Source organism: Takifugu rubripes, chromosome 3, assembly GCF_901000725.2.
Source record: "Takifugu rubripes chromosome 3, fTakRub1.2, whole genome shotgun sequence".
In the NCBI taxonomy this organism is placed as follows: domain Eukaryota; kingdom Metazoa; phylum Chordata; class Actinopteri; order Tetraodontiformes; family Tetraodontidae; genus Takifugu; species Takifugu rubripes.
Window position 1 is genome coordinate 16874652 of NC_042287.1, and position 17456 is coordinate 16892107.

General features: G+C 45.7%; 2 protein-coding genes across 5 annotated transcripts; both read right to left on the reverse strand.

Moving 5' to 3' along the window:
- Nucleotides 1–464: 464 nt before the first annotated feature.
- LOC115249209 (cAMP-dependent protein kinase inhibitor gamma-like) lies at nucleotides 465–12526 on the reverse strand. 2 transcript variants are annotated; one of them, XM_029834159.1, is made up of 3 exons: nucleotides 12341–12526; nucleotides 1733–1917; nucleotides 465–1046 (listed from the first exon to the last, which is right to left on the reverse strand). In XM_029834159.1, exons 2-3 carry the CDS (start codon nucleotides 1887–1889, stop codon nucleotides 964–966), a joined length of 240 nt encoding a protein of 79 aa, XP_029690019.1. In that variant the 5' UTR covers nucleotides 1890–1917; nucleotides 12341–12526; the 3' UTR covers nucleotides 465–963. The 2 variants fall into 2 exon arrangements, with proteins under 2 accessions (XP_029690019.1, XP_029690018.1); XM_029834158.1 differs by lacking the exon at nucleotides 12341–12526 and adding an exon at nucleotides 3393–3625.
- Nucleotides 12527–14899: 2373 nt separating this feature from the next.
- Nucleotides 14900–17293, reverse strand: LOC115249239 (alpha-tocopherol transfer protein-like). Of its 3 annotated transcripts, XM_029834259.1 has the most exons (6): nucleotides 17249–17293; nucleotides 16588–16813; nucleotides 16044–16287; nucleotides 15736–15929; nucleotides 15488–15598; nucleotides 14900–15310 (listed from the first exon to the last, which is right to left on the reverse strand). In XM_029834259.1, exons 1-6 carry the CDS (start codon nucleotides 17290–17292, stop codon nucleotides 15029–15031), a joined length of 1101 nt encoding a protein of 366 aa, XP_029690119.1. In that variant the 5' UTR covers nucleotide 17293; the 3' UTR covers nucleotides 14900–15028. The 3 variants fall into 3 exon arrangements, with proteins under 3 accessions (XP_029690119.1, XP_029690117.1, XP_029690118.1); XM_029834257.1 differs by having other exon boundaries at nucleotides 15736–16287; XM_029834258.1 differs by lacking the exon at nucleotides 17249–17293 and adding an exon at nucleotides 17134–17226 and having other exon boundaries at nucleotides 15736–16287.
- Between the last annotated feature and the right edge of the window lie 163 nt (nucleotides 17294–17456).

A 17456-nucleotide genomic window follows, 5' to 3' on the forward strand; every position in this document is an offset into this window, starting at 1 on the left:
TGTCTCATCTTCAATAATCTGCACTCCATTAGATTTAAAGATTTTAAAGAACAACCAAAATTAAAAATGTTGCCCAACAGCACAAAAGGTTACATTTTGGATTTAACTGACTGTTAATGAATACCTGAAATGATACCTTAGAGAAGATGTATGGACTCAGGTATGAATTCCAACTATGATATAAACTGACCCTCACTTAAATCCGCCAGAGCGGATGTCGTTATTGCTATTAAAGAGGCCAAAGACGATTTAGAGATGAAGTGCCCTGTCATGCTCTGTTTCCTTATGGCATAAAGAGATAAATGGGAACACTGGGGCCCACGTTGGCCACACATGTAAGCGCTGGTGTCCGGAGGCAGCACAAAAGCTGCATTCAGCAATATTTATGGCTTCAGATGTGATTAATCCAGGCTGGTTGGTGCCGATCCTGCTCAGACGAACCAGAAATAATAGCAGACAACAGATACAGTAATTCATATCTATTTTATTACAATTGCTATCACAAAGATATCACTGAACATTAACAATAAATATGAAGTCTGTACACAACAGTTTAATGGCAATTAAGCTTGTATAGGACAAAAAAAACCTGAAACTGACTGAGGATCACAAACAAACACAGACGGAGAAAGTAAACGAGAGACGGATGGTGGTGAACATGCCCCCCCGGTCACACTGTTCAGTATCAGGCGGTAAAATGCTTTCAGCTCCCTCAAGTCTTCAGAGTTCTGTCTTTTCTTGTCTGATCGGGATTATAAAATGACCAACAGAGGAAAGAGCAGCTCCTGTTTCAGTCTGATCCCCCGGAGAAGACGAGCGTCTGGGCTGCAGCAGCTCCAAACAGGCCGGCAGTGAGCGAAGGCGTCCTCCATGAGGACCACCAAAATGCACTCTTCTCCCTCCTCCATGTCTCTGCCCTCAATAGTCTGTACTCCCCCCTCGCTCTTCAGTCCATGGTTGACTTTAGGACGGGTCTCCACTTCCCTGGGCATCGTGGCTGCTGGAGCCCTCTGCCTCTGGCGCTGGGGCGGCCCCGGCGTTCCCTTCTGCAGAAAAACGTTAAAAAAATCAATGGGAAAACCATTTGCTTTCTGTGGTTTCTGTGCAGAATGAAGGTCCAAATGAAGTCCTGGCAGCATAACGGTCGAGTGCTCTGACCGCTGGACGGCCTGCCAAAGCTTTAACACTCGGATCTGCATCAAATGATCACAAATATCCAATTGTGTTAATGAGCAAAACCAAATGAAATGAATTCCTACCAAAGCTATTCTTCTAAATCAGACCCGTGAATTCTGCATCTCTGACTCTGAGAATGAATAAAAGCTGTGGGTTTACACGGTCCTCGCAACAGGCCAGAAATCTGCCTTCAGTGCTCAGGAAAATGAGATTCCAGAGAAAAGAACCAGAAGTTCCTGTAGCTGCACCCTGTTGGCCGTGATGGGAGATCCGTTAAAAGCTTCCCACAGAGCCACAGTAGAGCTGCGTGATTTATCAGCGTCGGCGGTTATCATGTCATGGGAAACTCGTCTGTGACTGAGACGGAAGTCCGAAATAACAACCGAGTAGTTCACAATGGTGAGACTGGAGATGTGGCCAACACCCAGAAAGGGAGGAAACCTCCCGGTGATTGTAAATACATGAGTGCAGAGACCCCGATTCACAAAGATAAAAGCTTCAGCTGGAGTTCCAGAGGGGCCGTGCCTCATTAGAATCCCTCTGCAGGTGAGCTTACCTGCAGCCTTTAGGTCCATCTCCGCCATGTCTTTGGCAAGTTCGCTGGTGCCGGCAGGCCCTTGTCCTCCTTCCCTGGTGATGTCGGGCACGGCGTTCCTGCGACCTGTGCGATCACAGTTGATGAAGTCTGAGTACGACGCCTCTACGTCCATCATCTGTCCATGACCTGCGCTCTCATTACACCTGCCAGAGGACGGAGGAAGAGGAGTCAGAGCCCTGAGACGGGGGGGTCGTGCCGGTGACCTCACAGTCATCGTGAGCAGAGCGGAGCCGCGCTGGATTACTGAGCCAATACCAGCTCTTCAGAAGCTTCAGCACCAGACCAGATATCAGCCACACAGAATGAAGGTGTTCAGAATTCCCAGGACTGTTTCAGAGGAGCGATTAAGGGCCCCACCGACATCGCTGCTAATTGGTTGCGACAATTATATCAGGAAAACAAAACCCAGTTGAAATTCTCTGCGGCTCTTGGGCGTCTATTGTCAAATATCTAATCAGTCAAATGTGTCCTATTTTTCACAGTCTTGATAAAAACCCAGGAAGGGCCTGAACGGAGGAACACGGGACTCAGCAGCGCTAGCCAACCAGAGGGGCTTTTAAATGACTGGGAGAAGTTTGAGGCACTAAAGTGCCCTGAAGTTTCAGCTGTCTCTCTCCCTCCATACGCTCATTAACTCCAGCTCTGTTATTCCTGCTTGTTAACGTCATATTCTCCCTGCCTTCTTCCAACCGTCTGAGGAAAAACAAAAGTGTATTAGCAACTTATTTGTCCTCCGTTTCCTGTTCTCAGTCCATATATAACTAGGTCATGGATACCGCCAACCATTAAAACACCACACAGCTGGCAAATCCTCAGGAGGGAATACGTCTGCGCCAGAACTGGGAAACGGAAAGAATGCAGTAATGGTGGTAAACACAGAGCTCAGGGCTGGATAACAAGGACAGATTCACAGTCAGAAGCTTTAAAACCACCTCTGCAGCTCAACTGTGGATCTGCCAAACAACAAAGACGCCAGCAGAATCCAACAGAACTCCAAACCCGCCTGACCCGGCGGACCCAAGGCCCAACCGTTCCCACTCCGATCCCTCACATTCCTCTCAAATCACTGAAAGGGTCCCACAATTGTTTCCTTTCTGTTATGGACAGTTTGCGTTCTCCGTGCCAAAAAGGAAGCGCCGTCTGGTCGTTGGCTTTCAGGTCACACGCAGCCACCATTTTCTGGAGGGAAAATGAATTTGGCAATGAAAGGGCAATCTTTAGGGCCCCGGGGGGGGAGCGCTACGTTGGCAAATGTCACCGGGTTTCTGGGCGGCTGACTTTCCCCCAAAGCTTCGCAGAAACACACAAGACATTCTGCATCCTGGCTGCACACGGCGGCGCCGCTGCTGACGGGCAGGTGGTCGCTAATGAGCCATATCAGGGGGAGGAGTGACGGCTCGTGGTTACACCAGTGAGTGTTCCACAAGCTCAGGCGGACCTGAAAGCCTTTCATGAGTTTAATCATTACAGGAAAACTACAAGCGCTGCAACATGCCTGCGTCTCCCGGTCCTCCGGTCAGAGACGCCCGGTTCTGTAGGACAAAACCCAGTGAACTGGAACAAAGAAGGAAATGTGTGTGTGAAGGAACGGGTGAATCCAGGATGTTCAAAGACAAACCTCAAAAACAGACGCTTGTGAAGACGACCCTGCATGTGGAGTTGCCGGGTTTAAAAGACACTCGGTGGGTTGATCTGATGACGAGACTGTTGGTGAGCGGCGTTGTTTGTCACTGGCCCAGCTGCTCGGTGGCTTATGGGACCGTCGTTTAATTACCATGTTTGTTTAATTAGTCGGCCGTGCTTGAGGAGGAACCTCTTCCCTCAGATCATTAACAGGTTTCCATGGAAGGAGGACAACTTTGGTGGTGATGTCCTCAGCCTGGCCTCAGCTGGGGCAGACTGAAGCAGTGATGATGTTGAGCTGCAAACACGTATCTCATGTTGTCCCCAGCCGGGCAACGGCCGTGTGGGTCACGGAACCTTGCTGCAGACACGGCAACAGTTGCAGTTCTGGCAGGGTTGGAAGGAACCTGCTGCAACTGTCACGTGACCTCGAGTGTCCAGCAGGAGAGGGTTGGACAGCATGGAGAGCAGGGCCGAGGCTGTGGGCAACGCCAGTCAACCCGACCACTTACACTGGGCCATTAGAGCCCAGCTGGAGCCTTTTAAACCTGATTTGGATGTAATAAGCTCACATCATCAGCACTAACCTAGAGAAAGCCGGGTAGAAAATGCTAATGGATGGAAATCAGAAACATGGAGGAGGGTGTAGAAAGCTTCTGTGAACCTGACGACCAGCTCCAACGGGTCCACTGGTCTTCAGAAGCACTTAAAAAAGATGGCATTTTAGATTTACATTTGAGTTGGTTTGTCTGGAAACAGAATTGTCTTTGAATCGTTGACCAAAATGGTCTTCATGTCCTTTTTGTGATTATTAACCAAAATCTGGCATCACTAATGAAATCTGAGCAAACCAACACAGGAAAACATGAAGCTGACAGTCCTACCACAGCCGCTCCACGCGTTCTCCACTACCCACACGATCCTCCGCAACCTTCAGCGATCCGGCATGAAACCAGCGTTCCAGCTCTTTGCCCTCCCGTTCGCCTACTCGCCCTTTCAGCCTCTGTCAAACGTGATCTGGGCTCCGTCTGTTCACATGATGTCAGCAGCAGCAGCTTGTTTGACACTGAGCCCACTTCAAACAAAAGGGAGCTGTTTCTCCTTGCTGAGATTTAGCATTGTTTCCCCTCTGCAGGCTTCCTCTATGAGCTCTCCACATTCAGCTCTAGTGTGTATATTTGCCCATATCCTTCCTCTTCTCCTGGGACCAAGGGTGTCAACAACTAATTTCCCCTGGTGAGGGAAATAATGCTGCTTTTTCTCTGCAGTAATCAGGTGCTTTCAACGTTAAAACTTTTCCCTGCTGAGCACACACACACACACACACACACACACCATGACCGTCACCCAGCAGCACTTAAGCTTCAAGCTCCTACTGTAAATTCTTGTTCCAGCTCTCCGTCTTCTTTTTCAGACATTACCAGGAGTGAGTGCGGATACCACGATGATCCCGCCCCCCTCCTTTAATTGCCATCCAAAAGGAGCATGCTGAGGTCTCATGACTGAAGGCGTTATCATCTGAAGAGCCGCGGATAAGACGTCTGACCGGTGCTATTAGCATCAGCTGCCAGGAAAAGACTTGAACAACCTAATGAATAAAACAAGAGGTCCAGCTCAGGCCACTTCTTCAGAAGGGTGCAGCCAAATCAAAAATCAATCCAGCTCGGACACATTAGGGCACACAGACGAGCCCCCAGTCGTGCTTTGGTTTCTCTCTTCACAACTTCAAGCCCATCTCAGATAAATTCCAGAGAGGATCAAAAGACAAAGAGAAAAGATCTGGAAAGGATTTTGCTGCTGACTGTTAATAAGCTGCTCAGAGATGCTGCCAACAATCACTTTCTGCATCTGTGGATTCTCTGATATTCTGATGAGACTTTTGACTTTGAGGTAAAGATAAAACCCAGACGTAGAGCAGACAAGTGTCCCAAAACCTAATCTTCACTACATGGGTTCAGTTTAGTCTTAGTTCGACTGTAACTTTGCACAGATTTCCACTGCAGAAGTAAAGAAAAATAGAGTTCATTTTGTAGGTTTCTGAGCTATATTACTTTTCATTCAAGCAAAAGGACTGAAGCTACACTGTAAAATATCCACAATCAACGTTGCAGCTGGAATTAGCATGCTAACAGATTTACTGTAAGAAATGTTTGGTTTGGGGTTTTTTTTACCCAAAAAGGAAACAGAGAGTCAGTGTGACCTTTTGCATCAGGAGGGACATTAGGAAGGAAGAGCAATGCACATGCATGTTATATCCTGGCTGATTACAAGTACATTTGAGGATTTGCTGACCCGGAACGGCAGCCCGATTTCTCAGATCAGCCTCTCTATTCGAAGTAGTGGGGGAGGAGACCCACCAGCACCTCCGTGCAGCCGAGAGGGCTCGTCCCCTTATTCCAGTCTGCAGGTAACTCCCAGCTTTGTGAGACTTTCACAGGATCCAGAGTAATCCCCCCCGCACCCTAACCCTAACCCTAGCCCCCCCGAGCCCAAACAAACCACATCAATCACGTGACCTTTAACTGCACTGCAGCAAATACAACTGACTGAGTAAACGAAGGTTGACAGTCCAGAAAATTATTAATAGAACATGTTTATTTGAAGTCTGTGGAATTAAACAGACTTCCCCTCAGTGACCACTGGACTGACTCACTTCTGTTCATCCGTCAGGCCCGATGATAATAAACACCCAGGAGCCCGGTGATGTTCCCACTACAGAACAAATTTTTGTTAGCGCAGCTCACATAGCAACAGCTGCGCTGGTCGATACACACGCGAACGAGTGCAACCTGACGTCGCCACACTGTCACGCAAAATACGGAAACAGGATCGCAGGATCAGGCATCCGTGTTTGAGCTGACTGAGGGTCCCGTTACATGTACGACAATGTGCAATTTGTACGGCTCTTCCTGTGAAATGTGCAAATAATCCAATTTTTAACGGATCCCTTCCAGGTGGTGCCGACATGTGACCGGATATCAGAGTCAACAGCAACAGCAGGCGTCCTCTCGAGCTATAGGGAGCCCCCCCGTGGTGTATTTGTGCCTGTGGTGTGTGTGTGTGTGTGTGTAAAAAAAAAAAAAAACATAATTCACAGTTCAAACAGGATCAGCAAAAGGCATTAGATTATAATCTGGGTTATTAAACGTCCTGGACGCATTTGCCGTGATATAAAAATCAACATTCGATACTGTCAATAAGCCACAGTGAGCGAGCATCTCGTCACCACACGTAGGACCCAGGTTACCTCGGCTGCTCTGCCTCTTTTAGCAGAGACCTTTGCAGCCCAGCATGGTCACAAAAATGATCTCTGGGTCTAAAACTGGCCTCCGTGTGTTCTGTTCTAGTCCCCAGCAGGACTCGAGGGTTTCGGACCTTCAAGACCAGTCCAGGAGCAGCTTCTCAGCTGCACATTAAATTTCTCTCTGCTCCGGTTGGATGGATGAGAACAAAAGATGTAAAGTCATTATTATTATTAATATTATTATTATTCCAAGTAATCTTTAAAACGCTTCTGTTCTGAGAAAAGGTGATTTGATGCCATTAAGCAGATGAAGGGAAACAGTAATTAAGTAGGAAGGAAATAATTACAACAATCAATAAATCCCCACTGCTTTTGCTTTTCAAATGGTTTTCTTTCATTTCTTCCCCATTTCAGGGTACTGACACACACTAACGGGACCCTGGGAGGCGTCACTGATGAAGATCCATTTCGAATTTACATCTAAATCAAATCCAACCTTTGCGAGGTGTAAACAGATCCTTCTCCCACCGTCCATCTATTCTAATTCTCCTACATGGTCTCATGCTTCTATTTCCGTCCATAATAACAAGCAGAGCTCAGCAGGAAGCAGGTGTTTGCCCGGCCTCCGTGTTTATGGCCTCTTTTTCCCCTCTAAGCACATGCTGGAGGCTAAATGACACCCTTATGTTGATGAAGAGGAGAGGAGGAGTGAGGACAAGAGTCAGATAAGATGGAGTGATGCAGGAGGAGGTGGAGGGGAAGAGGTGCAGGTGGAGGAGGAGCAGCGCAGTGTTGTTCTAAATTTCACGGTAAAGAAAGCAGCTCAAAATGAGTCTTGAGTGATGATCATGGCAGAGCAGAGTGGATGAAGGAGGAGCTGGAGGAGAAAGAACGCTGCCAGAAGACGAGGGAGGACGAGGAGCAGGGAAGGAATGCTGTCCTGTTTATTGTGCTTTCTATATACGGAGAGGAAGATTCCCCACAGACTCCAGTGTTTTTATTACACTTTTTCATGCATCAGAATCAGACTTCTTCCTCCTCCTCCTCCTCCTCAGCTAAACTGCAGCCCATGACCCTCATGACCCCTCTAAGATTAGAAACCCCCCAATTTTCCATACATGAACACCAATAACACTCCATACAATACATACGGCTAATGGAAGAGAACGCCACCCAAATCTTTGTGACAGCGTCGCTGACTCGACCTGGAACTTCTGCCTGGGTCTCAGGTGCCTGTGCTGATGCCGACTGCGTTCCTCTGCTCTCTAAGTGACCTGCAAAATCCTCGCCAGCATCGTCCTCACACCACTTCCCCAGCCGAGGAGGATGTGGGCGTCAAATGATTGGATGTAATGACGCTCACAGGCTCCTACATTGTGGGCATGAAGCAGATCATCTCCAACACCCCAGACAGTCGACGCACCGACTCACACAAGCGTCGGCTCCAAAGCAGCAGCTTTAAACATCCAGCTGGAAGAAAGAGGCGAGTCCCCCTGATAAATATCATCCAGGTGGGATTGTGTTAACCTTCAGGTCACACAGCAGATCCATCAAAACAGCCTGTGTTCAACAGCTGGGATCCCCGACTTCAGCGTCAGGTTTAGTCAGGAGCGTTTTCCTTTGTTGAGGAGCCTCCTGCTTTTTCAGTCCTCAGAGAGTTGGATTTAAAGAAATCTGACATTTTAAAGCACGCTGAGACTTTGGAGTTGCAGCAGATACAGAACAGTCCATCACAGGCCCGCGCTTCCCTTTGTTTGCGTTTCCCTTTTTAGTCCTCAAATGTGGTGACTCCTCTTACTCTTTTAAAAGTCATACAGCAGATTTGCTTTGTAATAATTATTCATCTTTTTTCTTCAGGAACCCCATCAAATCATCGTAAGCTTAAAGAGAACAGCAAAGGTCTGCATGATTAATACCACGTGATAAAAAATTCTCTTAGTGAATTGATTTCTCGTGAGTCAGCTGATGTATGGGCCCATTTCAATTCAAGGTAGTTTTCTCTGTCAACTGGACTGGGTTTCTTCCCAGTCCAGTTGACAGAGAAAACTACCTTGGATACAATGACCTGGATGACTGAGAATTTACACAGACGCCCATTTCAATTATTTACAATCAATGGTTTATAATTGATCCTTTGGGGGCTAATGATATATTTTATATGGCATAGATTGGGCATAGTTCAGTTAAAGACATCAATTCAGGTACCTCTTAGTAAAACCTCTTAAAAGGAATGTTAATGTTGGGTTTATTCTAGTATGGCCCACTGTCGCTAGGTAACAGGCAGCCATTTCAGAGGAAAGATGGGAAGCCTTGTTTAAGTCTGTTGACATAAATAATATACTAATAAGACTGTAAAAATAGCTGAATGTCCTCAGATACTATTATCATAGAATGTTTAGCCTGAAATGTGTATTTATTTGTTCAAGCACCTTCTTTCCCGTGGAATCATACAGAACCCACTAAAAGATGTTTTCCTGTTAGTTCCCTTGTTTTTCTTTATTGATATTTGTCATTTCTGATGATGCACGCTTCGCACCAGACCAGTGGGCGGCGCTGTTACGCAGTGTTGCCAGTTTTGCGATATCGGCGAAGAAGAATGAGTGACAGTTATGGATGCTGCATAACAACTGTCCTTCCAATAAATACTATACGCACATACATCTGCATATTGCTAGTCTGTGTCACTAAAGAAGACCGCAAGGCAATTTAAGGATGACGCCATGCTTAAGATTTACCACCATGTCATAATAAAAAGGCAGGAATAATGATATCATCTTAAAGAAGAGGCAGTTCTGTTCATTCCTGATGAGTTGAGTTTTTACAGAAATGTACGATAAATGGAACATGTGTCTTTGGGGAACACCGAAAGGCTTGAAAACTCCGATCGATCCAATTCCACATTGATACTTAGCCTAGTTCAAACTGGTTGGCCCAGTTCAGTCCCAAGGAAAGGCTGCACTCCTCTAATCCCAGAGCAGCTATAATTACACGCACGACCATTACCACGGCCTCGGCTATTTATAGCACTAGTAGACCCATTTCATTAGATTTACCTTTATGCCATCACAGGCAGCAACCAGCAGATGGATGATACCAGTCATGAATCACATAAAATGAGATGATCTCATGCTTGTTTTACAGCAAATGTGCATCTGTGATTCTTGAAGCCTGGTGGGAATATTTAACATGTTCTAATGAGCAGATGCAGCCTGGTACCAACAAGCCTTCAATGTCTGGCACATGATAAAGGGGCTCACAATATACTCTGCTTACGAGGAAGCTTGAATCTTCCACAAAAAGGCCAAAGACCTCAGTTCTGGTCAATCGGAACACCACCATCCGGATCCCTGCTGTCTCTGAAACAGAAAGGCCTCTGGACAGGTGAAGGGATCCAGACATAATCTCTCATCTGGAAGAAACTGGAACCAATTCCGAGATTAAGTTTCTATATTTAACTACAGCACGTGATCATGATCCTTCTGCCCTTGCGGGGAAAAAACAAACCCTTCCGGAACCCACTGCATTAAACTGCTACCGAGGAGCAGAGCTCTGGAAGAGGAACTGACAAATATCATCCAGCTCTGGGAGGAAAGAGAACTCTGAAAAAAGTAACTGAAATGGTGGTCGTAGTTTATAGACTCAGCAGGAGGAGAGATTCATTCACTATCCTCAAGTTGTATTGACCATAAAGAGCTGCAGATGATCAGAGCTGCACTGCCGAGACCCGATTACTCGGGATCTAGTCCCGTCTGAGTGACACTAACCACTGTCACAGGTCAGAAATATCACACAGAGCCCCCGAGGGTAAGCGGCATCAGAAGCAGAACTACGAGAGCAGATGTTATCCTGATGGTCATGTGACCGCTCATCTGCAGACGTCCACAGTTCTGACAGGCAGGAAGGAAGGACGGTCGTGTCCATGGCCAACAGAGCGTCTCCAGACCGTCCCTGCCTGATCCAACTGCTCCCTGCTGCTCTCCCTCCCCTACTTGGCCATTTTGAGGATACCAGACCATGTTTGGTTGGCTGATGCTAAGACGAGAGAGCGATTCCAAAGAAAGCCATGCGAGTCGGCTCCGGCGCTGCAGCGTTAATGCTAAAGCTCCACAGATCCTTCAGGGCAGATGGATATTGGCACCAGTGCTACTGAATACTGGGAGCTGTATTGTTTTGAACAGATTTTCAGCAGTTTTGTAAGAATATTAACAGTCTCATTGGAATCAGACCGAGCTTTAAGTGGTTGTCACATTTATTTACTATTATTTATCATTACTATCTATTAACTACATTTAACCACTATTAACTATGACCAAATGTGTACAGATCAAAAATCAAAGACTGACAAACTGCCTTCCAGTAAAGACCCCCCCCCCACACACCACACACACACACTCACTCACACACACACACTCCAAATGCATGTGCACCTATCTGCCAGAGGTAATTATTGGTTATCTTATCAAATGAATCCTCACTGTCGTCAGTGATGTCAAACACTCAGATCAGCGAAGCCACTTCCTGTTTTTGCTGAGCTTTTCCAGGCACAAGCTCATCTGGACACATCAGATTGCAGCTCTCACACGATGCGCTGATCCAGTGTAATCGGAATAGTTTTTGTTCCAAAACACATGGCAACACAGCTGCGTGTCAGGGCGCGGCGGAATGGTTCACCCTAACTAAAGTAATGAACGTAAACAATCCGTCTCCTCTCAGATGAGACCGCGTTGCTTTCATATCTATCTTGTCTAAAATGTTGACACAGGAAAAGGTTGCAACTATCAAACCAATTCAGACCCCAGGAATGTCACTGCACGTCACACTCGTGACCAAATCAATTGATTTTTTTTAAAAATTTGATTTATTTCCATCTTTCCAAGATCTACAATCAAAACCCAAACTATAGAGTGACTTGACCTAAGCGGCCTCCTCTCAGAGTGACTGCTGTTTCCAGTAGAGCTCTACATTATCCACCTAACATCATGGAATAGTGGGACGGACAGAATCAGGGCCGCAGCCATGAACCGCTGTACCACGGGATGAGAGAAGCAGGGGACACTCTTGGTTTCAATCCTCCAGCCATGTGACAGTGAAGGAGAGCAGCACATGCAGGGCTGAAGGCCAGTGTTTATCCTCACTGCTGCTTGTGCCCAGTGACGCTGGCCCCTGCCCAGCAACACTCATGCAGAGTGGGGGGTCCCAGGCAGCTCTCAGCCAGCCTCAACAGCATCTCTCGGCCAGAGACGAAGCCGCTCTACAGAAGTCATCAACGCTTCTGTTCATCCAGTCGAGAGATCAAACAAAATTACCATGAAAGTTTTTGGCGTTGAGAGGACAATAAAGATGAGGAGACGTAATGGATGCCGATGCTCGTCATTACCACAACGCGTGTGCGTGCGTGTGTGTCAGTCCCTCAAATTGAACACGACGCGCACAGCTGAAGCACTTGAATGTCATTAACGGCGACGATAGCAGCCAACATTTACGGACGCGCAGGCACAAAGACGCGGAATCTGCGCGCTCCGTGAAGGAAGCACGCATCGCCTCAGCCCGCAGAGATGTATTGTCTGAGCCGTCGCTGCTGTGCGTGAGGAAATGTCTCAATAAAGCCACGCAAACCGCCTCCGCGGCGACGCGGTTTCCCTATTCTCGAGCAGCCGACCCAACAAAGGGCGCAGATGTGGGAGACGCGCGTCACTAACCTTGGCGGGGTCACCTCCTGTTATCCACTTGTTACAATGGAGATTCAACACCATGGATCCTCCGCTTAAGTTTGCTGGCAGGCGGACAGGAGGCGCTGCAGGCCGAGCTGGGCTGGAGCCGGAACAGGCGGCCGTGGAGGCAGCGGCGGGGAGCCCGAGGACGCGTGGACGCTCCTTCCCTTTCCCGGGATACCAGCCGCGAAACAACGAGAAAAGGTTACGTCTTCAAACAGCTGTTATTCCAAAATGGAGTTAGCCGCGGCCAAGCCAATCAGAGCGCGCCTGCGGAGGCTCCCACTCCTCTGTGGGCTGGAGCCAAGCGCCACAGCGCGCTCACATCATCACAAGACTTCCAGTTTACAGGCATTTTTCACAATAACCACCATGATTCACTGTAGCTCTTCTGTCACGACAGCTTTATTTTTACACCAAAAGAGCGGAAAACCCCCACTGTTGAGACAGCTGCAGCCTTCCATGACTTTCAGGGCTCGATTCTTTATTACCCATAATGTAGTGTGGCAGAGGAAAGAGATTTATTATATTACACAGTATATCAAAGGACAGATATGAATAGATGGCAAAGTGCCATTTGCAGCAAATTAAACAATCCCACAGTCCTGATAAATACAAGGAAGAACAAAGTGGACATAAAGAGAGGGCCATTCTAATTACGCTCAAGGGAAATAAATAGGTTACAGCCGGTGGGACGCACAATACAATATCAAGAGCTCTTTATCTATTTAAAGCGATCCTATACACACTGGGAAAACCTTTAAAATCTCATGGCCTTCATATGACTTGGAAGCTCATCATAGGCTATAAAATATTATTTAAGGCCAGGGTCGTTTAGTTTAGTCCCAGAACAGCACAAATATCTTTGCTTTAGCCGAACACATTATTTATTTGGGAACATTTAATGATTTTGACTTTTTGGTTGTTTTTACCAGAAACTACAGTAACGCCAGTGTCTTTTTTATTAATAAGAATTAATAAATTCTGTAGTTCAGCAGATAGTCAATATTTAAACTCATTTAGATGTCTTGACTGTGGTGGTTACTGGGAAAGGGTGAAATGCCGCCCCCTCGTGGACATGATCGATAATAACGAGTGTGCGAGTGGTCAGGAAAAGTAAAAATGATGCCAAAGCCCCAATAAAATGCAGTTTATATACGCATCTGAAACACGAATACACAAATTTAGCAGTTTGTTCCTATCATTTTATTTTCCTGCTTTCACTGTCAGCAGAATAATACAGCTCAAACACGCAGACATGCCTAAAATAAAAGTATAAAAAAGACAATTGATAAAAATAAGTATTTTCACTCCAGCAAAAGAAATAGATTCAACATTATTGCACATTCGTCAAGATGGCCTGGTGAAAGATTTGGCAAAACAGATGTTGGTAAATTCAGGACTGAATGTTCTGCGTGTCCCTCTCAGCTGTCATGTTGAGACTGGGCCACAAAACAAGTCAGAAACCAAACGTAAGGCCGGTCAGCTGACCCTGCAACACTCATTCTCAAAGTAGATTCAAGGCTGCGAAGATAAAAGCTGGAAAAGCTCTGGGAGGGAGGAGACATTCAATCCCATCACATCCATCGGTAAAACAAACCATGACAATGTTATTGACAATATCCATGAACATTCTTTTAGTGCACACAAATCTAGCACAGGTTGTGACACAGAGAAGAAGCTAAGCATCGATAACCATTTAAGGCAACTTATCAGAAGCTTACAAACACAAAGGGTTTCAATCCTAGTTGTAATGACCAGATGAGCATTTAAAGGATGTTTGGTTGAACTGGCCACTTCCCAAGCGTAACATTTTTTGTCAAAGTAACATATTGAAATTTGCTTTTGTTGCTCAGAACTTGGTAAAATCCGCCTCCTCAAATAAACAAGTTGCTAAAATAAAATCTTTACATTTCAATTGTTGAATTTGAAGACTTTCATGCTGAGTTGCTGGTGTGTAATTACTTTAAATTCAAACAGGCCAGTTGATGAAGATATGTACATCTTGTATTTTGTTTTAAGCCATAAAAGAAATAAGAAGCAATTAAGTTAAATTTGTAGTACCTGTTACCAAAAAAGCTTATTCAGCATTAACATTGACTCAGTACCAGCCGATACCAAAAGCCCAGCAATCAGAATCAGGACCAAAAAATGTGAGTTCTGCACATCAATACAGATGCTAGCTAAAAATTAAATGAAAAACACAATTTAAAGAGAAAATTGAAAATAAATAAGAGTTATTAATACTTTTTAAAATGTTAGAAGCCATTAGTGATATTTAAACATGAACCTGCACCATCGTTGTGAATTGCATTTTCATTTGTGATTTTTTGACACAAATATTACCTAGTTCATCTAAAATTTTCTAAAAATCTTCCCTTCCAGGTGACAAGAATGAAGCAAATCATTACGTTTTGGAAGGTGGAGGCATGAAGGATTTGACACCTTAAAACCAGACTATAATTGTGTAAAAGTTGGCCATCCTGATTTGTGTCCTTCTAATTTGCTGCTGAGATGATGGTGTCCTTGGATGCTGGGCTACTCAACTGGACCCACCGACCTGGACCGGCGCTGCTACTAAAGTACATTATCTAGGATACTATTTGCATCTTGCCCTGAAAGAGTCTACACACGTGTCAGATGAAACAGGAAGTGTCCTCCCAGAGGGGCGGAGCCTCAGTAACAGTAGTAGAGTTGAGAGCGAAGCCCCCTGAAGGTGTCCTCATCCTGGCCGCCCCCTGCCTGTTCTCCATCAAACAGCATGGAGTCGGGGAACACCACGCCCTCCAAGGGGTCAGGCTGGCAAAACTCCACTATGAATTCCTCCTCACTGTCCAGTAGCAACCTGGACCAGGCACACATGTCCAGCTGTCCCGCCGTGCCGCCGTACTCCTGTGGGAGGACGGAGCGCGGAATGTGGCGGTGTAGAGAGCGCGGGTCTGACCCGTGGAGGACGTACTGTTGGAACACAGCAGCACATCGCCATATTCACTTTAATACTGGTTATTTTCAGCTTCAGCCGCTGTGATAGCAAGATCAGGCTAACGATCATTTCAATAGCGTCATCATTTGTGACGTCTAAGTCTGGCTAAAGTGTTCACAGCATCTCCGGCTGGAAGAAGAAAGGACACTCACCCTCTCCGCCATCTTCTCCTTCAGAAAAGGTTTAATTATAGCAAAGATGCCTTTGAAAATCCGAGGCTCGTTTATGATGTTAACCGCCTTGATCCTAATGGGAAACCCGTCCTGTGAGTAACAGGAAGTCACAACAAACCCTGAATGCAGCATCACTTATTTAATTAAACAACATGTTTTGCTTCAAGAGTTCGATAATAACTTAAAACCATCTGTGGAAGATACAAAGGAGTTAGGTGTCACCTTACCTGGAGGATGCTGACCACTTTTTTGGCGAGGAACGGTCCCGGATTGGAGGCTTGTGACATGCCGACTCCAGTGTAGTCCGCCAGGATCACAATACCGTTGACCTGCGTCACCTCGGGCTGGATCAGCTTTTCCAGCGTTAGATAAATGGCTCTCACATTATCAACAAATGGATAATCATTGGGTTTCCATTTTCCTGCACAGGGAGATGGGCTTGAGCAAGTGTGCATTAACAACAATGAGACAGCAAGTAGGATTAGATTATATAGGGCTGAAAATGTTTTATAGAAGAGGAGGAGACAGCGGCGACCTGGCCTCAGACAGAGGATAAATCTGCCGTTAGGATCAGGGTGTGGCAGAACTGTGAGGAAGCCCAGGTCCAGAACATGTTTAACTGTGGAAGGCTTCAGGTCCTTGAACACTTCTGGCCAAGCTTTACGGCCCGCGTGGTAGTTGAGCAGCAGCTGCAGAGCGCGGTCATAATCAAACTTCCTGGCCCGCAGGAAGCGGAGGAGAAAGGAATCATCCAGCCTGGTCCGAAGATTGGGCTGTTCCTGAAGCAGGGTTGGAATGTTCAGTTATAACAATACAATATTCCAAAATACGAAAAAAACAGTTACCAAACTAATAAAAAGGAAAATAATAATGTTACATCATTTGCGCACAACGAATTATACACCTTGTTAAATGCACATGTACTGTCATATCTGATTTCAATCAATCTAAAGCTTTAGGATAGCATAAAATAAAAAGAAAATCTTCAGGATGCAACAGAAAGATGATTGTACATCCCTGTCCTACTATACATAACTCATAACAACAACAACAAACAATACATGAGAAGAATGAAAAACCTTCAGTATCATGTCTCTCAGGGCTTGGACATCACGGAGACGCCACTCTGGCTTCTCCTGGAGCTCTTCCCGTGCTTTGGCAACAAGTTCTGGGGTCAAGGTACAAGAATAGATGGGTGGCGGGGGTCCAGGGAACCAGCTGTGCCCTGCGGACCCTGGCGGGTCTGCGGGAGGTGACATGAGATCGATGGACTCATGCTGATCAGCCATGGACTGAATAATAAAGCTGAAAAACAACAAATTCGTTTGAATGCCTCGTTTTGGACTGTCTAAATAACAACTTTATATGTGCATGCGCGTATACGTATGCACATAAAATATATATGTGTGTGTGTGTGTGTGCACTTTGAGTGTCTTGGCATATTTTCTAAAAACACACTTTTATAAATGAACGTTTCCAGCATATTATGTCGAATAGCTATTTATCCAAAGCTGCTAATTTTGCTGAATGTGTTAGTAATAAATCAGTGTCTGTTCTTCCTCCCGAACCGGATCTTAAGCAGAACCGATGCGAAATGAATGCTGACAATAATGACTCAAAAATACCTTTGATTACTCAACTATTAAACGTGGGTTGTTGTTTTTTTCAAACACATATGATATTTTTGATATATTACGAACGTTTACAGCATAAAGGAACCAAAACCAGCGTATAACTAACCTGTCACGAAAACACTTCCGAGTTGAACAGACGACGCTTTTCATTGGTCGGAAAGCGACACGTGACCAACTTCTTCTTCTTCTTTTTACTTCCTCTTCTTCTTCGTCTTGTCATTACTACCGCTGTTTTGTTGTGGTGGTGCTTATTATTGATAATATTAATATTTTATTTATTCTATGTTTCTATCTACCGTGATGCAGAAGTTACA